Below are 27,686 nucleotides of genomic sequence, written 5' to 3'. Positions count from 1 at the left end.
GCAGGCTAGACTGTGGTTTTGTAGCCTGCATTTCTTACCCTAGTTCTGATTTCCAATGAAATTAAAGATAAATTTGGATTTTATCATCTCAGTCACACATGTGCATAAAAGATGGAAGCAGAGAACACATATGGTTTTACATTATTTCTGGTTCATAACCACCTATTGGATTTTGTTTTTCAATACTGCATTTTCAAGTGCATCAATACAGCGGATCTTCCATAGCACATCCCCATCCAAGTGAAGAGCCTACTCCAAAAATTCACAGAATTGCATTTGTAAAGAAACATCTTGGTTTGTTTTATTAGATTCCAGCCTTTGACTCCAAATTATATTGTGCTCTCTTAAGCTGTTTTTGTACAGAAATATTCTTCCAACATGAAGACTGCTTGGAGTGCAGCAGGGAGACCGCGAGGAGTGAGGCACTGTGGCACCCTCTGTTAGAAACCAAGGATGTGGCGTCTTTGAGCAGAGATAACTTCAGTCTGGGTCACAGATGTGGAGGAAACCTGGTACGCAGTGGAGATTAAGCTGGTGTTTAAGAAAGCCCATGCCCTAGAAAGGGAATCACTTCAGGCAAAGCACAGTGGCTGCATCTGGAGTAGACTGGAACTGCATGGGGTCCAGCAGTCTCTTTCATGACAATTCCTTCTTCCACATACACAGCACCTCCTGACACAGGTTAACGTCTAGCCTGTAAAAACTGCACTTGCTCATCCTTTGGATCCATTTTTGCTCTACTTAGCAAATTCAGTCAATTTCTTCCTGATGTTTACTGAAAGTACATGATGAAGCTACAGATTTAAAAAAATACTGAAGCAAAGTCCAGCTAGAAGGATGGCAGAGCAACTGTAAGCCAAAATTCAGGGCTTATAGGTTTTTTTTCCACCCTATTATTACAAAGAAAACTCTAAAAACAAGCAAAGTCCACTTTGCAATGTAAGAAGATAAGTTTTTGCAGCAAATCTAAATTTTAGATATAAAAGGATCTTTTTATTAAAAAAAAAAAGTCAGTGGTTTGAACAGAGCATCAGAGTACTTTGACACTGTAATTTTGACAGGATATTAGAGAGGATTTTCCAACTAGGTTTTGCAAAATCCCTTTGAAGTAAAGCTTTCTGCTTCTGGGACTCGCGTTACTGCTCATGGGAAGTATTGGAATTACTGCTTTCAAGATAAGGAGCCACGTCAGTGAGATCACAAAGTCCCTTCTCAGTGAGAAAAGCAAATGGTGCTGTTTTTCAAGTAAATCTAAAGAGATCAGGTTGGGTCAGCAGCACCGCCTACCCGTCTGTGAAGTCTGCTTTCCAAGTTTGATGGCTCCATTGTTACCATTTTCATGAGGATCTAAGGGTGGAATCTGCCGACCTGAAACAGAAGAGGCAATGAATTCAATTTTCCTCATGTAGTAAACAACACATGCAGCAGCAGAATGATTTAGTTTGCATAAGAATCCCATCTGTCAAACTTCACCGGAAGACAACTGTCTCCTGTGTACCTTGAATATTTTCTCTTGCATCCTGCTTATGAAAAGATTTTTACATTTAAAAACATGTATGAAATATGTCTATTGAGAATGCATGAAATATATTGAAATTATGTTGTCCGTGTATTTAAAAATACAGTTATCTTACAACTAAGAAAAATTCCCGGCTTTCTCCTAATTGCACCTAAGTGTGAATGGTGCTAGTTTAACAAGATCTTGCCTGCCCTAAATCCGCCTGGCATTTAGTCCTTGTACACAAGTTTTACAAAGCGCAGCAACTAAACGCATGCTGCGCTTATATTTGAAAAATGAACCTGTTCTCCTGACTGAATCCCTCCCTCCTTTGAGGGGTACCCATGCCTTTCCAGTTGACAGCTTTGATTACTTACCACCCCCTTCCCCACAAACTCTCCTGACTTTTTAATCATCTTATGGGGCAATTATTTTAAATGTTTTAAAGAATTTCAGCCATCACAGCAGAGCTAGAGATATCTCCCTGGGGCAGAAGGCACTGGTCCAACTCCCTCCTCTGTGTGCCCTTCTAGAACTGCTGCATCTTCGTCTAACTGGCTTCCTACTCATGGACAACATACAATGTGCTTGGTAATTAGAATCATAAATGGGAAAGAAGATCCTCCCAGGTCCAATCTATCTTCTGTCTCTGGTGTGGGCCTGGCTTTTCCATTACACCCATTGTGTGATGTCTCCATCAGTATTTTGGAGTCATGGTAACATACTTCTCATTACCTTGTAGATTTCCTGATTTTTTTTTTTTTGAAGTTTAATCTACTTCCTATGAATTATTCCTGGTTTTACTATTATGCATGTTAAATAACAAGAAGTGGAATATTTAACATTTGCTTGTTACACGCCACTTTCAGGGAGCATAACGATCCTGTAAACAGCTCATCATAATCCAGGTGGATTTTACAGTTTAGGTTTCCACATCCTTTGCTGCTTTTATTCACAGCTCTCTTCTGGCAAATGTTCCATGAATTACGTCTCTGTTGAAGCCTGAGTCCTACAAATTACCTGGGGGAGCAGTTGTGGGAGGGTGAGTTTAAAGCATTCAGGTAAAATTCAAACCCAGTGAATCAAACCACAAAATTTCATCTGTAAAACTTGTCCTTAAATTACCTTTGGTCAAGCCCATCAAAATTTCACCTCTCTCAGTCAGTCTGAACAGGTATGTTATACAACAAACAAAAGCGTGCCTTCTGAAGCAGATAATCTTGGCTGTTTGTACAAACTGAATGAGAGGGGGAAAATTCCTCACATTACTAAGCTAAAGATAGTGTATTTGGTCCAACAGAGTGAGAAATGGGTATCTTGAGGGCTGAAGCACACATAAGCACTGGCACTGCAATGCTGCACCCTATTCAGGTCACTAAAATATCACCTTCACACCTTGCGTACATTGTTTGGACTTCACCACCTTACTTTTGTTTGGAAGTGCCCTTCAAAATGAAATTTAAAGCAGAATGAGTGGTTATAGACACAGCTGTTACATGCATTAGTTCTGCTGGCTTTGTTTGGAGACTAAAGAGAATCCACTAATTATTAAAACTGCAGAGAATAAGAAGAATGTTCCAAGAAGGTCACACTGTTGTCGTAGAGACCTGCAGGGAACTTCTGCATCAGGTACCTACTCTTTCCAAAATGCTTTCAACTCAATCCCAGCTACAATAAAACCCCATCATCTGACCCAGAGCACAGTGTAGCCAAAAAATTGGAATCTGCAGGCACAGTTTCCATAACATACCATTAAGCAAATTGCTCTCTAAACACTTGGTTCTTCTAACAGCAAGTTTAGAAGAGGAGAGCTTTAACATGCTAACTAGCTTAAGCCCGCATTAAACAACTATATTGCCTCTATTTGTTTTTCATTCAGTGTTTCATATTTCTCATGAGTTTCAACTCTTTTCTACAGTACTCTTGATGTGTATGCAAAGAAACACGTTAACTTATCTTCAGAACAAAATCATTCCAGGCTTCAAGGTCAACGAGCACTTTGTCTAGTTCAGACCAGGACACAATATATACCAGTAAGAATCACTTTGACGTATTTCATTTCTCAAAACAATAAAACCACAGAGATAACAACTACAAATAATAAAGAGAAAAAAAAATCTCTAGACATAATATTTGCTGATTAGTTATTCTGGCCTTTGAACTTCAGTGCTATTTGTCATTAACTAGCCCTGTTTCTGTTGTTTGGACACCCCTTGAATTCAATACAAGGAAATAAACATTTAAACAGTCAAAACTTTTTTCAAGTTTAAGACTATCTTTTTTAGTAGCTGAGTTTTTTCTCATTTATGATTTCTTTTGTTACCAGATTTATTAAACCCTTAAGTCATCTTAGTTTTAGTAACAAGACTTATCCCTGCCCAAGCAGCTTTTACCACCTGATGTGCAGTTGACAGGAGTAACTCTCTTGGAGTGTAAATTCAGTCTAACACCTGAGAACCAGCTCCATAGCAAATGATACAGTGATTTTCACCAAGAGTCAGGGGAAGCGAATAACAGTAATCAGTCAGAAGCCTGTCTAACTGATTGTGTCTCCCTGGGCCTCCTTGACAGCAAGACGCTGTAACACAGAAAGCTTTACGCAGCAGCAGAACACTGAAGGTGAGCAGTGAAATGCTGAACCTGCACCTACACTTCCTGCTTCTAAACCAGCTCAATCAGTATTGCTACCTAAAAGTGCCGTGATCATCTGATCTTGTCATTCAGGTCTTGATAAGTATAGCATCAATATTGCTGACACCAACTCAAATACAGCTGGCACCGAGTCAGGATCAACAGAGGTCATAAACTTAATTAATTTTAGAAGGTATATAAACATTTAAAGTGTGTATCTCACTGGCATACATGGTTCCAGACCAATAAAAAAATGCCCCTGTGTTAGATAACCTACAGCATGGTTATTAATAATTAATCAGTATTATTAAATAATATTAAATATTAATATTGTTAATAATCAGCATGTTATTTCTTTCATGCAGTTGATGTCAGAAAGGAGCAGTAGTGCTCTGACATCCAGCCCTGCAATTCCCCTACTGAAGGAATAAAAAGATTAAGGCAATTCTTCAAACTGAAAACTGCTCTGTTAAGATAGAGTCAGCTCAAAAGGTGCATGGGCGATTGAACTCATCTGTTGCTTAACTTGAATATGACAAACTAGACCACAAATAGAGTCTTTTCTCCATTTGGCAGAGCAGGACAGAAGAGAACTAGCCAGCTTCTCAAAGGCCACCAACAGCACGTTTTAAGATTCCAGATTAAACAGCCAATCACACAGAGAAAACCAGATCTGCATACATTTACCTAAGAACTCTGCAGGTGAACTGGTTAAATAAGGAACTTAAGGATATACTATTATTGAGACAGCATGAAAGTCCCATATGGTTCCCAATTCTGGTATTTCTATGGAGGAAGACCAGCTGACTGCAATTTAAAAATTAGATTTTGCCCTTGTATTTATATCTGATCATATATTTGGGGTTCATTTTGCTAATGTTCGGACCATGCTTCACAGATTTCACGCAACAAAACTGTTTGTAACCATGCACCTCTACACATTTGTGCAGAGGTGTTGGTATCCTCCATGATCTCACTGTAGTAAACACACGATGGTGTGTAAAACAAGGGTCACAAGAGACTGCCCAAATATAGAGTTACAGAAATTGTCATTGTTCTGAAGTGAACCCTCCAGGTTAACAGGTGGGAAGCACTAAATTGATCTCATCTCCTCCTTTCTGGCATGTTTGAATTTGGCTGAGGCAGTCCAGCATGAAGGTCAGGGTCCTCTCCAAAGCCTGGTAGAATTCCAACTCCTTCTACTGAATGTGAGGTTTGCTGATGTAAAGAGATTAATCAGCACTCTGGGAGTTGCAGTTCTGAGGGTGCCAAAGGCAAAGAGATTGGGAAATGGGAGGGTGGGACAAGAGATAAGCAAAATGGGAAGGAATTAAAATGAAAACTGGAGCAGGGAAGCCAGAGAGATGCAAGGACTGGGTGACAGCTCTGTGAGCAGAGTTGAAGAAAGGCAGATGGGGATTGCTTTGCTGCAGCTGGAAGCAGGATGCATCATCACAGTAACAAAATCTGCAATTTGTTCCTTTTTGAATGTGACGCTCCAGTTACAAGCTGTGGCATCCATTACCTCAGAAAAATTAGGCTTGGTGTTGAGCTTTTTGCTTTAGGTTTGGGGTTTGTGTGCATGTGTGTGTTTGGGGTTTGTTTGTTTGCTTGTTTGTTGCTTTGTGGGTTTTCTTTAACATGAAACTACTTTCATCATTGACCTGTACAAGACTGCATGAAAGGCTGGGAACAGTCTGAAAGCTGAGCATAAGGGACAAAACCCACCACTGGTTACCATGCTGACAAAGGGACAGACACAACAATGCATTGAACAGATACTCATTTAGGGTGAAAACAGATGTGATGTGATCAACCCAAGGTGGCACACCCAAATAACGAAGTCCAAGTCCAAAAGAAGCACAGTCTTACTGTCTAATACAGCTACAACAATTCTGCCAAGGGTCACAGGCAAGACATCACAGTGCTGCATGGTGGCTTTCTGCTCATTTCCCCCATCTATTCTCTTCCTGAAAATCACATAGAAATTCGTTTTTTAGGGGACTGAAGGATGGGGAGATACTCATTAGTTCAGGATGTGCGATCCATTTCACTCTGCCCTGGAGCAGCAGCCTGGCAGCTCCTACAGCTTAGGTGAGCTTTTCTCATGGCTCACCTCAGGAAAGGCAGACTTCTTCAAGTAGTTGTACAACAGCTATACAATGGCAGAACCTCCTCCTACAATTGCTAGCTGTATCACAGCAAGGTGAGCCCCTGCAAAGCATTGCTCTCCATAAACCTCATTAATAAAGCACAGCCAGTTGTGAAAGCATGGCAGAATGAAGCAGGTACATCTTATCCAACAGTTTTGGCATCTGCATACAAGACTTCCTGCACCTGTAGGATTTAGGACAGACACATCTTAATCTCCCCAAATACTTTTATCCTTCGAAACCACTTTCACCAATATTTCAGAAGTTCCACATGACTCTCACATGGGTTATAAAGCTTGGCCCACTTATCAGTCTCCACTTTCTTTCCCCCCCCATACTTGTAGTGAAGCAGGATGACAGAGATGACAGCTGTTTACTTCATGTTGTAAGCTTTCGTGCAAGGTAACACATCTTTACAATAAAGGATATTGCATAACTAAACACAGTTAAGTTGCAATTATTTTCATACTCCTAATAGCATATCTAACAGCATCTCCAAGCAAGAAAATAAAGCAAAAGTGTAGATTGCTGACACTGAAATTCTTGCTAGGGGAAGCAGCAATACAACTAAATTTTGCTTGTTTAATTAAAATCTGCTGGAAAAAGAGAGACCTTTTAAATCTTACATGCATTAAAGTAAACAAGAGAATTCTTAATTACTTTAATTACTAAGACATGCAACCTTGATTTGATGTCCTGCCTGTAATTAACTTGAGGTTGTTTTGGTTTATTCACTAATTTATGTTAGAGAGCTCTCCTATGGTTGGAAAGAAATCCAGGACCTCACACATTTGACTTCATAAGTAGTCCAAAGGCCAGCAAGTTTTGCTTCATTCATTAAAATTTGAAAGCAACAGGAGAGCTAACCCTAGAACAGGGAGCATAAACTGTAAAGAATATAATCTCAAACATAAATTAGGGCAATGTTTTTCCATCCTTTCACAGGGCGTTCACAGGTGAACACCCCCTACAGAAATCCAGTTATGACCTTGGGCTGCCTGAAAAATGGTGTGAATTTCTTTGTAACATAAATGTACTTTCTTTTCTTCTTAGACCTCTCCAAAGTAGTTCACAGATAGCAAATCACAGGACAAAAACTACCATACTCATCACTCACAAAGCTTGAAAATTGTCCACCTGCAATCGTGCCCATCCAAATCCATCTAAATCAGCGCAAACAACAATGTCCGCTGGAAAGGATCCCTCCCCATTCCACAGATGGATGCTCCATAAATTCCATTCTGGTTTGTCCAGAATACAGCTGGTTAAACTCTGAACTCTATAGATTGGATTTGGTTTGAGGTTTGGGGTTTTTTTCCTAATCTCCTAGTATTTCTAGGAAACGAGTATTTGGGTTACATTAAATATTCAATATATGAGCTGCTGGCAAAGCATCAGAAAATCAATAGCTTCATACATTTATTAACTGAGCATTTACCACACGAAAGGATATATCCTGAGACAGAAACTCTCTGCTCTAATTAGGAAGCCTCATCTCGGAAGAGCATCTTTGTCTGGATTTTTAATCCTGCCTCTCCTTCTCATAGTACTAGCATCAGTAAGACTGAGCATGCTAACAACTCTTTACACACTTTCCATAGAGCGATTCTGACAATTTCTCTCCTCGCTTCCCTCTCACCCTTGACAGAAGATGCCGAAATGCTTCAATGGTGCCCCTTTTGGTAGAACAACTATCTCCAACATATTCCAGACTTCAGAAATATAATGAATGCCCATCATCTACTTCTTTTTGCTTAAGCACAAGCATATCTCACATTTCACTTGGCTAGGTGTTCTTCAGCAGTTCACTCATCACACTGCTTATTTACCTTTGGACCTACTGACGCAGACTGGTATTAACCTGGGAGGTACAGCCCCGGCTCTATCATTTATAGAGGCTGGCTTTTACGTGATCTTCCCTTTCGTATCTGGGGCATCTTCACGTTAAGGTAACAGGCAACATACACAGCCTCAAGAGAAGCAGCTGGTTGTATACTACACTTTAATAAGGTAACTAAGGCTTATTTGAGTTCTTAAATGAATGGGTGTCTGAAAATTGCAAGGGTGTGACTGCTACTAAATGACAATACGCTTGGGACAGCTTATTTAGTCATGGAAAACCATCCAGTTTTAATGGGTAAGCTGCCTTCCCAAACACAAGCAATGGTCAGCAGACTAAAGCCCCACAACCAAGAAGGGGCAACACAGAAATGGTATGATCACCTGCACAGGCACGGCTTTATACTGTATTATACTGCTATTGGATAAATACATTCCAGTCATTTTTGCTGCTGCTGAAGTATAAACCAGTGACAAGGAACTGCTGCGTGTATGATTTGTCTAAGGCTGGGAATAAAAAATTAATAACATTTGATCCTATAGACAAGCAGCTATTAAAAAAGAATTACTGGAACACATGAACAAACACTACAGTAAAGCCCTTTTTATCAAAAATCTTCCAAGAAAGACACTGGGAAAAATTTAGAGCAAGTGGGGGATATACAAGTGTACTAAAAGTATTCTTTTCTTGTTTACAGGGAAATCAAACCAGCCATGTGACGTTTCACAAACACTGTGAGCCTTCAGTCAGGCACTGCTAAATGTAACCAAAGTGTAGTGGTTCCTATCTGAAATCACAGGGGTACAACAGACAGCCAGGAGCTACATCCTATTATTATGCAGCTCAGAGAAAATTCTCCAGCACGGAGAACACCAACTTCGCTGACTCTTGTGTTTAGTCTGCTTCTTCAGCCTTATTCACCTGAGCACGTGGACTGCAGAGTCCCCCTCCTGCCAGACTGGCCCCATCTTGAATCAGAAACTTCTACTTCCACATCCTGTATTTTCTTGAGAAGAGTTAAGGACAATGGATTTGTGCTGAGACTGTGATTTAGACATCCCTCAAAGCAGTCAAATCCTCAAATCCTGAGAGAAACTTATCATAAAAATCTTTAAAAAATAGTGTACTGTAAGAACCTCAGAAACTAAGTGATGTCTCTCTATATATAATCTCTATAATTTATCCAAGATTTGTCTGATTGTCAGCAAAACATCCCAGTTCCCCTTTTATTTTCCACCTTCTTTATATCATTATGTTGAGTAAGTTTTTCCCACTATACTATATCATTATGTTCACAATATTTTCCCTGAAGAAAAAAGACAGTTGTTAGATACTTTACGAAGGAAAAATGATTATGTTCAAATGCCTCTGAGAAATGAAAAGCATAAGCAAGCAGGAGGTAAATTTTTTAGCTAAATTAAAATGTAGTCTTATCCTTTCTGTTTGGGGTATCAATTTCTAGGTTTTTAATTGAGAAATTCTCCACACATGTTGGAATATCCTTCCAAATCCAGGCTGTAAAATAGACAACATGTACAGCCTACCTACAATATCCAAGGTAAACAGAAGTTGCTGACTCTCTGTTCAGAGACTGGGGATATGGAGCCCTTGAAGCTGAAGCTGACTGGGATGCACCGTGCCCTTCTACAGCAGCACAAAGAGAGGGGCACACACTCTTGGGCAGCATAAAAGCAAAAATAAGGCTGCAGCATGACTTCTAGGGCCCCACACGAACAAAATTACTCAACAGTGTAGGAGACATGGCCACAGAGGGTCTTCATAGACTTGTGAAGGTAGAAATAAAGCCATCAACTTGGGCTGGACAGGTTCTCTTTGAAATTGCACTGAAGTGGTGTGAAACATCAGAAAGTTACCCATATCCTCTGCCCAGTCACAACCATACTGATTCTCTTGCTAGTTAAGCAGGTTTCCACTATATTTCTATAAACATACACTACCAATTCTCTCCTTTCTCTCCACTGAGTACTTGATAAGGTCATGAGTACATCCACTGAGACCAAATACTTCTATATATAGAAATAATTGCCTGTGGAATTAAGTGCACTTGCCTGGGTATCTAGTTCATACTAAACTTAATTTAGCTGATTCTCCTCATCTGTTATATCCATTATTAGGGACAGTGTATGCTGCCAGCTGCAGTACTGCCTATCAAAGGCAGAAACTAATTAACTAATTGTGTGGCAAGGATGAGCTCCTCTGTGGGAACATTCACAACCATCAGGTGCAGACAAACTATCACAAGGAAGAACCAGTTCCTCCAGCAAGCCATGTTACACACTCCTTTGTAAAGGAGGCAAAAGGAAGGTAGTGTACTCTAGAACATCAGTTCTCATTAAGTGCTTCAAATACATCCCACCCAAACAAAGCAAACATTTGAACAGACCCCGTCTCAGGCAAAGTGTAGTAGATAATATGAGCTGATTGTGAATATGGGAAATGAAATACAACTTTAAAAGAGGCTTTTGGGAAACAATGTTGAGTTTCTGGACATGCTGCGCCCCAAAGCAGGATTCCTGGAGAGGAAGAACCACCAGTAGTGGAAAAGGATCAAGTCATGAAGCTCTGAAAAAATCTCAACCCTTACAAGCCTGAGGATCCAGAGAGAGCAAACCAATGTCACTGCAATGTCTTTATCATTCCTATGATTTTTGAAGGTTGTGGAGAGTGAGAGAGGTTCCCTACAACTGAAGAAAGGTGAATGTTGTACATGTCTTCAAAAAGGGCAGTAACAAGCCATGGATCTATGGGCTGGTTAGCCTCACTCATCTTCCTGGGAAAACCATGGAGCAAATCTTCTCAGAAACTGCTTCTGAGTACATGAAGGTGAAGAAGTGACTGGAACCAGTCAGCACAGACTTACCAAAGGTAAACCATGTCCAACAAAATTGGTTGCCCTAAATAACAGTATGACTGAACTGTGATTGAGGGAGAGCATTGGATGTTTTCCACTTTGACTTTATCAAGGTTTTCCATACTTTCTCTTTACAGCATGCTGGTATATCCAAGTTGTACAGTCTAGATGGTAGACTGTTAGCTGTGTGAAAAACTGGCTCAATCATCAGACTTAAAGGCCAGTGGTTAACACTTTGCATCTACCTGTAGACCAGTTATAAGTGAAATCCATGCTTAATACATTCTACCAGTGGCCTGAAGGAGGAAAACATACGCACCCACCTCAACCCTCAGATGATACACAACTCACTGGCATGTTCAATACCCTTGAGGGCAGGGCTGCTCTTCAGAGGGCCTTAGGCTGGAGAGAGGAATGGGCCAACAGGAGCCTTATGTGGCTCAGAAAGGACAAATGACAAGCCCTGCTTGTGGGAAGGAAGAGCCCTTGGCTATGAGACAGGCTGGGGACTGGCTGCCCAGGAAGCGACTCTGCCAAAAAAGACCTGAGGGCAACAAGCTGAGCATGAACCAGCAGTGCCCTGGCAGCAAAGAAAGATGGCCAACAGCATCCTAAGTTATACCAACAAGAGCAAAGCCAGCAATCAGGTGAAGTGGTTATCCCCTTCCAGATATAGTCCAACACAGGCTGGTTAATACATCCAGGTTGGGGCCCCACGATACAAGAAGAATGTTGACAAACCGGCACAACTTCAGAGGAGGTCCACCAAGACAGTCAGAGGGCTGGAGCACTTGCCCTGCACAGAAAGGCTGAGGAAACAAGGCTTGGCTGCAGTTCAGGATGGAGGCAAAATGGCCATGGGGGACTGCAAAGCTGCCTGTCAGTACCTATGGAAGGGCTGCTAAGAAGACAGACCCAGGCTCTTTACTGAAGCGCATCCAGGACAATGAGCGATGGTGGCCATGAATTGAACCAGGAGAGGTTTGAGCTTCATACACTGGCGGGATGCCACTGTGAGGACTATTTAAACACCAGATTCAACTGCCCAGAGAGGTTGTGGAATCTCTGCTCTCAGGCCCAGACAGACTGGCCAGAACAACTTGGTCTGAATTCACTATCAAGTCTGCTTTGAGTGGGATGTTGGACTGAAGGTCTCCTAAGGTCCTTTCCAGCCTGCGAGGTCCTTCCTACTTGCAGGCAGAGACCAAAACTGGAACCCCTAGAAGGCAAACTGAACAAGATGTCTTTTCTTGTCCTCATGAGGAATGTCAGTCTCAGCTTGTCTAAAAGTCCTGGAGAGAAAACGTTCTTTTTAAACAGATTCCACTGCAATGACTGTTCTCTTCTTATCACAGTTCTCCAGGTGCATTTCTCAACATTTAATTTTTTATCAACATGATGATAAGATCAACAGTATCAGCCCTATAGTAGGCTTGGTCTGAAACAGAAGATGTAACCCAGGTCAGGATTTATATACAGATTTAGAAGGAATAGGCTTAACCCATATCTACTATCTACTATGCTTTGCTCTGGTGTATTCAAAGTCATTCTTAGTTTATATCAGCATAAAGTACAACCATGCTACTTGCCCAGTAGATTTCTTGATGTCCTTGGGAAAGAAGCTTTTAGATTTGAAACAGACAGCTATTTTTCAGAAGGCCTCCAAGCAATCACAAATAAATAAATGGAGCATTTACTTACTTATTCCTTGAAAAAGTTCCTCAATGTTAACAGCATTCTTTGCACTGGTTTCAACAACGATCGCACCTATAGATTCTGCATATTCTTTGGCATCCTTCATAGGAACCTCCCTACCAAAAAAAAAACCAAACAAGAACATAACAAATTTTCAATAAATAATCAAAAACAGTGCAATCAGAAAAGCATTAGTACGCTCTTCTCTGCAAAAGCAGCACTATCTTTCCTCTTCTTATGGCATCATCATATCCTAATATCAAAATTTCACCAACGATTGAGCTACAGTTTTCTTGGACTTGCTGCTGAATCCATGCCTTGGAAAAAAGGAAGATAATTTAAATGATGACCCCATTTGTTTGTTTTGGGTTTTTTTTTGGTCAAACTTGACCATGATAAAAAAATCATTAAAACACAAGAGAAAAGACACAAAACTCTGCTGATCCAGGCAGCAACCGGCACTATCCACACCAAGTGTTTAAACAAGACAGGGTATGACCATGGTGAAGAACGTGTGTCTAAGTGTTTGCAAGCAGCAAGAAAACAAGAGAGATTCTGAAAGAAATATGGAAGCCACTGACTGAGCACATACGCAATAACAATCTGGGACTACCAGATTCACCAAGGAGTGATCACCATTCTGTGCCATGTCAACGCAGTGATACCATCTTAAAATCACTGGTAGAACATCCTCACTTTGTAGCCATCACTTCATATGTCAAAAGCTGCTAAATGCAGTTTACAACCTGCAAGAGACCTCTGCCTCAGACACAAAGCCAAGCCCCCTGCTGACCTTGGATATGCCTGAATCAGGTGGCAAAGCTGAATCTGCCTGTGTTCGCTGCTGTCCAAAACCACCACTATTCCTGAGACTGAACACACTAACAGGCACCCAAGGTGTATCCGATCAGGGGAGACACATTGAAACACCAGGCTGCCAGCCTTATTTTATTTCCAGTTGTTCTATACACCAGCTGCTGTGATTTGTGTGGCTTTACAGCTCTGTTGCACATGCTGCTCTGATGTACCAATCCAGAGACTCTCAGTACAACTTCCTCCTAGTATGACTGCCTTGGGCTTTGACAGAAGCTATTTAGGTGGGAGCACAGCAATGCAATTTCACAATTAGTTTCTGAAGGTATGTATTTTAAATTAATCAGACCTGCTGCTCATGGGAAATGTGCAGAGAGGCAGAATAATTGCCTGGTTTATTACAAATGTTTTTCAAAAAATTAGCCTACAATTCCAGCATCTGGATTCAGAGCTTATTTCCATGACTTGCTTCTTTGCATTATACATCTTCTTATTGCAAAGACACATGGAAAGCAGCACTCCCATTACTATTTCTGTAACGGCACCTTGGCCTTGTTTATGAAAGGTACCACCATCTGTGGATGGCCCTGGAGATAAGAAAAAAGGAATGTAACTATGTAAGATAATATTCAAACAACAGTAAAGGAAGAGATGTGAGAGCATAAGTTTATGTAATGAAGACTGTCAACTTGCTATAATTTAGATGAGGACGCAAACTTCAGGAACGGAGGAAATGGTTCAACAGCAGCAAGTGACCATATCCCAAGGAAGTATCACAGAACTTCTTAGCCCTATCTGATGACATTTCTAAAGGAGGCCTATAAGAGTTCACAGCACGTGGGCAATAAGCATCATGCCATCCAGTGCTGCCAGCACCAAGAAGGCTGCATACATCAAGTTAACATAATCTGGATGTCAACATTGCTAAGATGCTACCTTGTCAAAAGGAGAAGCATAAATGCTTGAACTCTAAGCCTAGAGATGAACACACGCAAGATAGGGTGAAGAGAGAAGAAAGAACCATCAGCAGAGTGCTGAGAAAGCGTTATTCCACAGCTACTGGGAAAGTTAGAGGAATACCTATTCTGAAAGATGCAAATTATTTCATAGAATCATAGAATAGTTAGAGTTGGAAAGGACCTTAAGATCATCGAGTTCTAACCCCCTGCCATGGGCAGGGAAGCCTCACACTAAACCGTATCACCCAAGGCCTTGCCCAACCTAGCCTTGAACACTGCCAGAGATGGGGCAGCCACAGCTTCTCTGGTCAAGCTGTTCCAGTGTCTCACCACTGTTGTAGTACAGAATTTCTTCCTTGTATCTCATCTAAATCTCCCCTGTGTAAGTTTGAACCCATTATCCATCCCAACCATTGTGTTGATACACTCTGCCTTGAGATTTTCTGAATAATTACTGGATAAAGAAATATTCTGGAAGGAGAGAGGGAAGATCTGAGCATGAAATTCTGCTGAATTCTCTTAACCAAGGATCTGGCAATTTCCAGTGAACGCTATTTCTTAAGAATGTGTGCCACATTTTTAGGGAAGTAAAATACTTGTAGCTGCCATTATGACTACTGACTTTCATAACGCTCAAAAAGTATCTTGGACACTTAAAACAATTTAACACTGAAATCTCAGCTCCTGTCTTTGAAACTACTTTTTAATAACCTGCCAGAGGACAGGACACATATCAGAAAGAAAAAGTCTAGTACTATTACTTATAGAATGCCAAATACTCAACAGTACTAAAGTTTACAGCACTATAGCAAAGATGAGGATTTTTACTAAACAAAATTGCCTGTCTCCCTATAGAAATTCCTTCAATACGGAGGAGAAATTTACTTCAACAGAGTGCCAAGATCTGCCGATAGCCTAATTAACAACACTGGGAAAAGCAGCATGACCCCTAAGTGTCCCAAATCCATCCTGGCAGCTCAAAACCAAATTTTAGATGCTAAATGAGCAGGGTAACATCGTGAATGATTTTGAGAAATAGTGTCAGTCTATTCCCAAAGGAGGATAATCAGTTCTTATTGCTTCCATTCATTCCTCCTTACATTATATCTTCTACAGTCACAGAGAAGGCAGAATCAAATCAACTTGAACCAGGTCAGCCTGTCCTCTTTTGCATCTGTTCACATTGGTCTTAAAAGCAGCTGTCTCTCTGATATCCACCAAAACATCTGCCAAAAGTTCTACAAAACCAAAGCGAGATGCCAAAAATGCATACAAACAGCAGCTTGCTCCTGTGTGCTCACATCATTTTATTTTTAATTTCTCTGTGCCCAAAGGCATACGTATTTTCTACTCATTGGAAACAACCTGATAAATTGGTGACATATTTCACCTGAAATTATTTTTCCTGAAATAAATTTGAAGACATAAAGCAGTCAGAGAATGCATACAGCTACATGTGTTGCATAAATAATCAGATTTTTGGAAGGACTGTGAAAACATATCACGTACAAGACAGTCTGCTCTCTATTTTTCCACCAAAATCTCTTTAGTTGGACATCACTGGATGACTTCAGAAAGAAAAATGGCTGGGGGATGCAGAAAAAAATAGCTGCATGAAAAAACATTCTCAAAACTATTAATAATTATGGCGAGGAAAAAAGCCCCCTCCCTATAAATAATAAAATTAAAAAAGGAATAAGAGACATTAGTTCACAGGGTACCACGAGGACCATGCAAACACCAGAACATTTTGTGCATGGAAAAGCTGTACTGGCTGAACAGGAGCAAGAAACAGATGATCAGCAAACAGTAAACAAGTAATGTTTGAGAATAACATGGTGGGAAGATCACAGTCACTCTGTAAGGAACCCCGCTATCCCCACAGCTTTTCTAGTGTGCAGGGTTTTCTTCATGTCCTCAGGTGGAATAGCATTTAAAAGCTTGCTGCCATGGCAAATGCTACCAAAAGCAGGGTGAGGGCTGGTTATGGATTCACTTGCAATTGCTGCCATTTGTCACAATCTCCAAACTTACTGCCCTTGATTTAATCAGGCAATTGTATTCTGGGAACACTTATGCAATAAATTTAAAGTGACTCTCAGGGCAATTGAAAAGTTGTATTTGTACTAACTGGTTTTTGGGTTTATTTTAATAATCATCCTTTTTTCCTGCTTCATATTTGGAAACTTATGTTTTGTCTTACAGCATTCAGTTTCACCACGTTGACAAGCATCATGCCAATATACTGTCTCCCCGATTCTTAGCCCAGCAGAAACCAGGAGTCTTCTAGAATCAGGGCTTGTTTTGGTCTTATAGGAATCAATGACTCAGTTTGTGTTGGTTCATGGCTGATGGGGGCAGAGGTGAACAAAGAAAACAACCCTCAAAAAGAACCCAAAACACATATGCCTTGATTGCATATGCCTTGATTAAATACAGCACTGCATCACTTGAAATTACACACATGCTTCAGGGCTCTGGTGAACCCAGACCAACGTAATGATTATAAAACTACAGGGGGATGTATTTGAACAACCACACGAGCCTATGAGATCCTAACAGGAAAACATCAAATATGAATGTTAAGTGTGTACTCATAGTTGAAGCAAGAAATTAGAGAGTCGTGGGCTGACACAAGATATCATTCCTATATAGCAGAATGTGCTTCCATTTCCAGAAAGGATAAATGCAAATCCAAAATAGAGCTAACAAGCAGAAGAGTGACTGGCTTCACTCTTAATGCCAAACAGCACCATGGCAGCTCTTCTGCAGGAGTGCAGATACAACCATCCCCTTTCACCCTGGAGGTTCTTTGCTTCATGCTGGTGACACAAGTTTTGCTTGAAGTTATACTCCTAAGAAACAAAAATGCACTTTCTACACCCAGTATTATGGGACAGTTTCAGTTGTGGCAAAGCACAAGTTCTCAGAGCTTCTCTGTGAATAACATTATTCTACCTCAGGCCCATCCTTTTAGCTCTACACCGCTGGTTTTGCTCATTGCTTCATACATTCTTCCCCTTTTCATATGAATGGAATACAATAAAGAAAAAAGAATACTTTTCCATTCCAAATGGTTCAGCAGCCAAAGGGTGTAGATTGCACAAATACACATGAAGGGCAGTAAAAGAGGGATAAAAATAAGTATGTAATTCAAATTGTGCTGCTGCTGGCAAGTTTGTTAGGAAAGGCTAAACAGAGCTGACCAAAATTACATACTGTTGTAACAATGGTACAAATCGGTTACCTGGAGGAAGGAAACAATATAGTTACTGCAATCAAAGCAACAACAAAAATAACGTATTACCTGATATCAGAAAGATCACATTTGTTTCCAGCAATGGCCATTACAATGTTTTCAGGACCATGTTCTTTTAGTTCTTTCACCCATTTCTTCAAAGTATGAAACGAATCCTAAGTCAGAGAAATAACAAATAAGCTAAAAGCCAAGGCTCCACTGATGTATTTGCTTATTTTGTGAAGTTAGAGGAACACAGTTTTGACAGTATTAATGCAATACTAACTTTGTAGATCACAAGACCAGATCACTGTATCTACGTAATCTGCTTCTTAAACTTTAGGTTATAAGACTTCCTCGAATTAATCTTGAACTTGGACATTTGGCCCCTTTGCCCACGTCCCCTTCCCCTCTCCCCCAAAGCACTGAATGTTTTTCTTAAACTTTCCTTTTTTGGCTAGTAGCCATTTCCTTCACTTTTAATGTGAGCTTCATTTATCTAAGTTCTGCCCAATGAGTTAACATCCCAACCACTGTCATATTTTCAGTAACACCCAGGAAAGCTTTCACAGTGACACTCCTCTCCCCTCATCTCTGAATCTGTGACCTGCTAACCCCCAATTTACTCATTATGAAACCAAAGGGACAAGTGAATATTCACTTGGCTTTTTCCCTCCAAGTACAAAATCCAAACACTTTTTGATGTTACCTTTTAATAATAAATTTTCTATTTCCTTACACTGATGAACAAACAGCATTAAAATCACTGTTGCTCCTAGGTTGAAATTATTACTGAAACTCAAAGTGAGCTCCCAGATATATAATAAACCGTTTTCCCCCTTCAGAAATGCACCTAAGAGTTATGTCTAAATCAGCAACAGCTGTCTCAGTATCACTGAAGGGAGAAAACTATCAGTCATTTGGAGAAAAATGAAATCCATTGTTTTAATGATCAACAGTGAATATTAAGCATCAGAAAGTGAAAAACACATTGACCTTCCTCTCCTGTTTTCCCCTCTTGAGCTGCTCCACATAAGCTTGGAAAAAGGCTGGCAAAATAAAACTCTATTCTTACAATGCATTACAAGATCAACTGTGAGATACATGAATTAAGAATAAACATCAATCCAGCATGATTCACTCTTCCTCATCTTTTCTTGGGAAATTAGAAAAGGAGAACAGTACTGCTGTGCAACAGTGGCCACCATCATCATCCACAGATCATTACACTAATGCACTGGAGAATCAACCCAGCCCTCTCAGCCTAGTAGTAAATAATTCAATTGGCAGGGAAGGAGTAAAATGCTATCGAAGTGTCATGACCATCCACCCATTAACACCACCTCTAAGTCAGCTTTATCAGCAGGGGTTTCTTTTAAAAGCAGTGGAAGAGGCATTCAGCTAGAACCTCCTTGACTCCTCTGCCTGAAAACTGAGCCAGAGCCTTTTAGGATCGGAAAATATAATTTTCATTTCAAATTAATAATGTTGAAACAAAGGCCAGAGACTTTATATTTCATTACTGGCTTCAAAGTTAAGATATGAGTCCCACAGTGCAAACAGGAGATGATATGCTTAGTTAAAAATAATTAGTTTTAAAATCAGTAATATGCAAGCAACTGAACTTGTGTTCCATTGATAAAGCAACCAGCCGCTTTTCATAGTAAAAATTCAATTCCATACAGAGAACAGAGGTGGTGGTGGTGGTAGGGGGTATTGCAGGGTATTACCCTGTCTACTCAGCCAGAGGAAATCCAAAGGAACTGACAAAATGCAGTCTCTGACCTTTTGTCTAGATGAAGTTTAAAAAACACAGAAGCAGAACTTCGTGTTTAATTTTTTAAGCCAGTGGACACCTCCATCCAAGTCTACACAAACTATCAAAGCCCCACAACAGGGATTAACTTATAAAAGCTTCTGAAGTTATGGGTTTTAATTCCAGCGCTGGTCCAAGCAGAAGAGTTGACTCAAGCAAAAAGCATACAGGTGGTCTTACCTGTTTGGTGATATCATAAACTATCACGGCTGCTGCTGAACCTCGGTAGTACATTGGAGCCAAGGAATGAAACTGTTAAAACACAACACCCCCCCAAAAAAACATCATTAATAAATCACAATTATCACAATCTGTGTCAGGTCACAAAGACCTGCCATGGCAGGACCACTGACTTTCTTTCATCCCATAGAGAAGAGACTTTTTGAGTGGTTGCCCATCTCTAATTTTTCTCAAATGTCAAAGAAGCAGAGATCCCTTATCTCCTGCTGTTCTTCATCCTGATGGATTTATGTAATCAACACTTAGTGGTTCAATGCATCTTTTCCACTAAAGGGCATGGACTCTGAAGACAAATTCTGATACACAGATCACCTACACTTGCAGGGCCAACTTGACAGCATTTAGACCCCTTCACCTGACAATCTGCAACATTTTGCTTTGTAGTTGGTAACAGACTGGATTCAGCTGGGGCTCGAGTTTTATAAAACACTGCAAATGACTTGGATAAAATTAACTTGTCAAAAAACTCTGACCACCTGTCATGTTTACTTATCTATGACAGATAGTTAGACAAACACGGGTTCCTGCAGTTCAGTTACTCTTCAGCTTCTTGTTTCAAGGGAAACATCCTCCAAGAAAAAAAACACAAGCAATAAATATGTTTATTATAACAACAGCTTGCCAATGACAGCATAATTTTTGTAATTTACCATGACTAAGCAGCTGATTTACAATTTCAGCTTATAATTACACAGAGAAAGGAAGTCGAAAAGGCTTTCTGCTGATTCAACTGAACTTTGTCTTAAGCAAACTAAAAATAATCTTTCTTGGAAAATACATTTACCCTCACTGTACTCTTGCAGCCATTTCACAAATCTTTATTTGCAAAGTGATCTGCAAAAGCTTCATATAAAGCTGCAGCTAATAGCAGAGGTCAACTGCTAAATCAAATGCATTACTAGGGCAGGGCATGAATCCCACTGCCCACTGAACATGCACAGATCCACGTGTTATGTTGCAAACCTCTGCAGATTTACTGGACACATCCTTTTCTCAGAACTGCGATTACAGACTGAGCATTTAGACCTAGCAGCCTGCACATTTCTTGCTGTTTCACGTGCTACGTATAAAGTGAGTTAGTTGTAGTATCGGTTCATTTGCCAGTGTGTAAGCTGTTCATCACAGATAACACACTCAGTTCAAGGTTGATACTTTCTCTCATAACAGCAAGGATGCACAACAGCAGTGACAGATGGTCAAGTGCTGAAGTGCTTTGGGGAGCGAGGCAGGTGGGAGAGTTCGTTAATAGGAGAAAACAGCAGGAAGGAGGATGAGAAAAGAGAGAGGAATCGGTCAAGAAGCATGATCTTAAGAAAAGGGATCAGCCAAGATCCTGGGGGAGCTGGTGAGACACACGTTCTCCAGGCTTTCAGTGTGTGGCTTGTATTACTTGCATGTTTAATGCAACAAATGCTTTCCAGATTTTTTGGGCTTCCAGATCATGCCATTCATTTCCAGTGTGTTGGACTAGAATAGGCTATTTCAGTTGGAAGGGACCTACAGTGATCGTCTAGTCCAAATGTCTGACCAAACCAGAGCTGACCAAAAGTTAAAGCATGTTATTAAGGGCATTGTCCACATTCCTCTTAAACACTGACAGCTTGGAGCATAGACTACCTCTCCAGGAAGCCTGTTCCACTGTTTGACCACCATCTCGGTAAAGAAATGCTCCCAAATGTCCAGTCTGAACCTTCCCTGATGGGATGCAGCTTTGAACCATTCCCTGGATCTGAGGCAGAACAGATCAACATTTCCCTCTCCACTTCTTGGGAAGCTGTAGAGAGCAATGAGGTGGCCCCTCAGCCTCCTTTTCTTCAGACTAGACAAGCCCGAAGTCTTCAGCTCCTCACAGGACATTCCAGCTCTTCCAGCTTTGTTACCCTCCTTTGGACACAGTCAAGGACCTTCACATCCTCCTTAAATTGTGGGGCCCAGCACTGTACACAGCACTAGGAGTGAGGCCACAATCACCTCTTTTGACCCGCTGGTTCTGCTGTGTTTGATGCACCCCAGGATGCAGTTTGCCCTCTTGGCTGCCAGGGCACACTGCTGACTCCTACTGAGTCTACTGCTGACCAGCACTGCCAAGATTCCTTTCTGCAGGGCTGCTCCCCAGTCACTCAGTCCCAACTTATATTAGTGCCTGGCATTACTCCATCCTAGGTGCAGAATTCAGCATTTCAACTTGCCAAATTTCATCCCATTAACCATTGCCCAATTCTATCTAGATCCCTCTGCAAGGCATCTTGCTGCCCAAGAGAGTCAACAGCACCTCCCAGTTTGGTATTGTCAACAAGCTTACTAATGGTGCGTTCAACTCCTCCATCCAGACCACTGATAAACATCTTGAACACAACTGGCCCTACAATTGAACCCCGAGGAACACCACTGGTGACACCCAGATGTAGCCCCATTCACTATAACCCTTTGAACTCTGCCTCACCCAGTGTTCCATAAACCCACTAATCACACAGCTGGACAACTTGATGATGTGAGAGGCAGTATCAAAAGCCTTACTAAAATACAGAAAATCTACAGATTTCTTTCTAAATTACAGAAATTCATCGCCTTCCATTCATCCATTAGCCAGGTGACCTTATCACAGAAGGATATCGAATTAGTTAAACAAGACTGTCCCTTTGTGAGCCCTCCTCCCCCATGCCCTTTCTGTAGACTGGAATAACACTGGCTAGCTTCTAGCCAGCAGGGCCCTCCCCAGAATCCCAGGTCCTTTGGTAGATGATGGAAGAGGGGTCCTGCTGTAACATCTGCTAGCTCCTTCAGAACTCCGGGATGAATCCCACCAGGTGCCATTGGCTTGTGAACATTCAGCTGATACAGCTGACTCCTAACAATTCCAATGTCTACAAAAGAAAAGTCACTGTTCCTGCACTTGTAGTCCTTCAATGCAGGGGACTGGACAGCCTGACATCTATCAGTGTTATTCAAGGCTGAGGCAAAAACCACAATGAACACCTTTGCTTTTTCTTCATCCCTGTTAGTCCCTGTTGACCACGTTCAACAAGAATGTTTTCTTCAGACCTTCTCTTGCTATTAATATACTTTTAAAAGCCTTTCTTGTTATCGGAAACGACACTGTCCCATTTCAACTCTCGTTGAGCCTTGGCCTTTCGTGTCTTCTCTCTGCATAAACAAACTACAGCTCTGGACTCTTCTTGAGAAGCCTGGCATTGCTTCCAGAGATCATACAGTTCCTTTTACTTTGTGAGCTCCATGAGGAGTTCCCTGTTCATCCAAGCTGGTCTTCTGTCCTGCTTACTTGACTTGCAACACAGTAGAATTGCCTGCTCCTGTGCAAGTTTGAACTCATGGACTCCTAAGCTCTCAAAAACAGATTCCACATGTACTCTGTTAGACAGCTCCCTGAGTAGTTTACCATTTGCTCTCCTGAAGTCCCAGGTGGCAACTCTGCTGTACTTTTTTCCCATTATACTCAACCATTTAATGATCACTGTGGCCAGGGCAGACACCTACCACCACATCCCACAGAAGTCCTCCTCTATTCACAAATAGTAACAGTAAGGGGGGCATCTCTCCTAGTGAGTACCTGTGACAAGAAGTTATCTCCTACAAACTTCAAGAATTTCCAAGACCTGCTCATCAACACGTTTGTTGCATTAAAAGCAGCCTGAAAATTAGGGACCTTAATTATGGAGGATAGGTCTAACCTTTCATGGTGTATGCACACTCCTCCCAGTCTGAAAACTCTTGGGATAAAACCAACATAGTCTACACACATGGAGATTTGGTTTTAATCTAGATTACACAGTATTCATAAATTTACAAAGAGCTCTAAAATAACAGTAATCATACTTCCCAGGAGCCATGCAGTTAAACTCACATACTTCAAATTCCTTCAGTAATGGCCCAGAAAGCACACTGAGAACCTGTACAACATCTTGGGAATTTCAATCCTTTTTCTTTTGACCAGGTGACAAGAACACTTTCCATAATAGCTGTTTCACTAAAGATTATTGCCAGTGTTAGGGCCAGAAAGTAGTAGTGGTAATAACAACAACAAAACAACACAAAAGCAGACCTCTTTCACTGGACAAGTAGAATTGAATGCAAACAACCTTTTTTTTTTTGGTAGGATTAATCTTTAGCTGGATTCCCAAACCAGTTTGTTGTTCATCAGATAAGCTCCAGGCTCAACCAAAAGGAAAGGGTGGGAAAGCATGGCTGAGAAAAAGGAGGGAAGACAGGACTACTAGAAAGCAGATTCACGAAGTTTTAGACCACAGCCAAATAGCTCTGCGCTTGCAGAACTTCTTTGCGCACATCTCTGCTGGTACAGTCTACTGCCACTGGCAATTTTACTCTCTTTTTCCCGTAATGAAAGCAATGATAATTTAAAATCAGTGCAGGTAATATGCAGAAACAAAGAAAACTTATTTTGAAACATTTCTGGAGATTAATTAGGGACAATGACAACAGTGTGTTGCACTTCAACAACAGAAACTCCAAACTGTGTCAAGCTATGTTTGGCCTGCTGCTTATTTCAAGAAACATAAAAAGCATCAACCAGAGGCGCAGCATGTGGGAGGAATGCATTTAAGACAAAATAATCTACTTAAATATTCTAATTCTTCATAAGATTGGAAAGAGGGAGGGCAAGACCACAGCAAGCTAGGCTCAGAAAGGCAACTGCCTTTGAAAGGCGCTCAGGCTCAGTAGCTGTTGCTAACGTAAGTATAACCTCCCTCATCTACTCTACTGAAAATCTATCTACTTGCTCAGCTGACAGGACAGTTATTTCCTCTTTCATGATTCTTAAGTAATATTTTAGCTATGAGGCCTTTAAAGAGGACAAACATTTTGCCCACATTTGGGCATGTAGCTTCACGATCTGGGTGTTTTTTTAATATCAAGGGATAGATCTCATCTGGCATGTAAATTCATATTCCCATTTGGATAAACCTGACACTCAAGATTTCATATCTTACTTTGGCCAAAGTGCCCAAAATGGGATTGCAATGCATCTTAATGCAATTTCCTATAGTCTGAGAAGTACTTTTAAATTGTTTAGTAACAACTGAAAGTACACCAGCAACAACGATTACCAGTTATAAAAGTACAAAATATGAAATAATACCAAAATTAAAACTCCTCTGTCATTCTTTTGCACAGTCTAATAAACAAACACGATGATACGCTATGTTCCAGTCATAATAAATCACTGTTATCCACAAGAAAACAGGAAAAGACTCTTTGGAACACAGAATGAATCAAGAGGGGTTGAAAAACTGTAACTCCTAGCAATATTCATAATAGTGCACTCTTAATAAATGTGATTTATGGGCCTTGATTTTTCAAATATCACAAATATACTAATAAAAATCTTATGTTTTTTTTTGTTTTTACTTCCAAATCACTGCAAAGCAAAATCCTCTTGAACCTTTGTCTGGCCTAATTACCTGGAAAAACAGAGTCACACAAAATTAATTAAAGGGATACAAAATACTAATGTGCACATTTTTCACCTGCCAAGGACCAAATGTAGGACAGATGTCCAAAACAAGTGACACTCAAAATAATCAGCTCACAAAATTAAATCTCATGGGACTACCTCTGTAGTATATATTACAGCGTCTATAACCTTGATATTATAGCTTAGTATTTCTGTATCCAGTAGTTCCTAAGAAAATTAGGAGAAAAAGGAGCAGTTTGAGATTTACCATGAGAACAGCTCTGCTTCTCAAGAAGGGCCACTTAAAACGCTTGGGCAGCCACCTCTGGCTCTGCCACATGGACTCCCAAGTCACAACCCCAACTTGCCGGGGAGTCTGCCCCTCCAAAACCCACAGCCAAGAGCAGTGCTCCAGCAGTTGCCACCCCTACCTGCAGCCAGCAGCAGCTCACACCACCTTGGACTAACAGAGCAACATAGACCCAAAACAGCCATGTCTCAGCTCCCACCATCACAAATCACCACACTCCTAATACATTTTAAAAGCTAACCAAGATCCAAACTAAAATAATTAGGGTTTTTTTTCCCTCCCGATACTCCTACAGGGATCATATTACTTTGATGATTAATAAAATTTTGAATTCCTAATTACTAAATTTCTTGTAATTTACTTGCACTTTGACTTACTAAAATTCACACATCAATGCTTGCCTCTAGCTGAAATATGAATATTGAGCAGTTTTGCAGTATTAACTTTGCCATTCTTATAAACCAGGCTCTTCCAGTCTGAAGATAATGTAATGGAGAAGAAAGAGCCTAACCACATTTCTCTGCACCTGATTCAGCTTCAGTTCATCCTTCCTGACTGCTGGTGATCACATTTGTCTGCAGCACTCCAAACATAAAGCAGCATTAACTGCATTTCCCCTTACACGTAATACCTTTTCTCCTGGCTGCATCATGAACACATGATCATACTTTAACTATTAAATACATTGTATTAATTAATTAATACATTTAATACATTAATACAGGTGGCTTTCCTCCTCTGTTTCCTCCAAAACCCACTTACAATTTTACAGCATACATTTTTGTTGGGAGTCAAAAGATATAAGTATTTGCTGCTTATACAACTGAATTTCATCCACACCATTTCCCACCATGTCCTTCTAGGCACTTGGGAAGACGTCTTCATATAATGAGTAAGCTAACGCTAGCAGCTCGCATACTGTTGAAATTTAGAAGTCCTGTGCCTCTCATTCAGTATCCACAAAACATCTGCCTATTTGCAAATACTGACCCACTTCATCACTCATTAGACCTGTTCTGCTTTTGTAGGAGTTAATACCAACTTGTGAGGCTGAGATCACCAAACCATGCAATGCAAGTTAAGTCATAGGGGTACATTTTCAAATACAACAGCCACAGCCAGGCCAAAAGGACTATTCAAAATATAAATAAGAAACTTACTTCATCAAAGACATACCCCAAAAACCTAAAAATCAATGACTTATGTAGCTTCATGCAGACTTTTAAGAATCTCTTCCTTAGAGCACGTCACTCAGCGTGCTATACAGTCACGTGAGTTCTGGTGCAATGCTAACTGGGTTCAGAGCACCTTTGTACTCATGCTGCGCTACCAACACATCCACTTTGCTCTTGGGGTTCATCATCTCTGCCACCAAGGAAGAAGTGAGCCCACATGCACATTATGAAATTTCCTCTGAGAGCAGGTCCCCTTTTCTCTCAGGCTCCAACCAGAAGCTGCCCAACCTTTACAGCTCTACAGCCCTCAGCACAGAGGACAAATTCAGTCTTGGGTGTTGCAAATGCACATTCAGCATAACCAGAACTGCTCTCGTTGATTCCAGGAGTATTTTGCAACCCCTCATCTGGCCATCTCACTGAAGCTTTGCCCTTGTAAAGGGCAGAAAAATGGAAGCAACCAGCCACTAAGGAATTTACCACCCATTTGAAAGCTCTGTAATATTTTGATTTCTGTTTCCAGTGCATATATCTCATCATGGAGGGCAGTATATTTGGTTGAGTAGGTAATGCTTTTCATATTTCCCCTGTACTAGCAGCACAGAATGAAGAAGAAAAACCCACATGGAAGCCATATCACAGTACTTAGGAGAGAAAAATTAATTCAAGGGAACATAATGTCAATCACACCTGAGCTGTATTATTGAAGTCTCTTAACCATGTCTCATGTAATGCTAGTTTAGAAAGCAAGATAGAGGCCGAATAAACAGAGAAATGAAATCTACCACTCCTGCTTATTTACACAGAGGCTGACAAAGACAGTCTGGATTCATTCAATCTGACAGGCACACCAGGGGACACTAATCCCTGTCAGCAGTTCTTTGCACCATCTTTGTGGTACACCCCAGTGCTGGCTTACTGCCACAGCAGGATGTCACTTCCAGACTCCACAGCCAAGAGGAAAAAAGACAACAAACCCAAAACCAATGACTACCACCCCTCAACTCCTCTAATG

The 27,686-nt window shown here is 40.8% G+C and overlaps 1 protein-coding gene across 2 annotated transcripts in view; it reads right to left on the bottom strand.

The window, feature by feature from the left end:
• Positions 1-275: 275 nt before the first annotated feature.
• RAB31 (RAB31, member RAS oncogene family) overlaps positions 276-27,686 on the bottom strand; it is a 61,662-nt gene continuing 34,251 nt past the window's right edge. For both annotated transcript variants that reach the window (XM_062633001.1, XM_062633000.1), the window contains exons 4-7: positions 19,696-19,767; positions 17,769-17,875; positions 12,696-12,805; positions 276-1,368 (exon numbers count right to left, since the gene is read on the bottom strand). In XM_062633001.1, coding sequence (XP_062488985.1) covers positions 1,271-1,368; positions 12,696-12,805; positions 17,769-17,875; positions 19,696-19,767 — 387 coding nt within the window. In that variant the 3' untranslated portion in view covers positions 276-1,270. The remainder of the gene's footprint in view (positions 1,369-12,695; positions 12,806-17,768; positions 17,876-19,695; positions 19,768-27,686) is intronic.

The sequence above is a fragment of the Pezoporus occidentalis genome, unplaced genomic scaffold (assembly GCF_034315485.1).
Source record: "Pezoporus occidentalis ecotype Australia unplaced genomic scaffold, CSIRO_AGI_Poc_V1 ctg4, whole genome shotgun sequence".
In the NCBI taxonomy this organism is placed as follows: Eukaryota; Metazoa; Chordata; class Aves; order Psittaciformes; family Psittacidae; genus Pezoporus; species Pezoporus occidentalis.
This window is presented reverse-complemented; position numbering and strand designations above follow the sequence as displayed.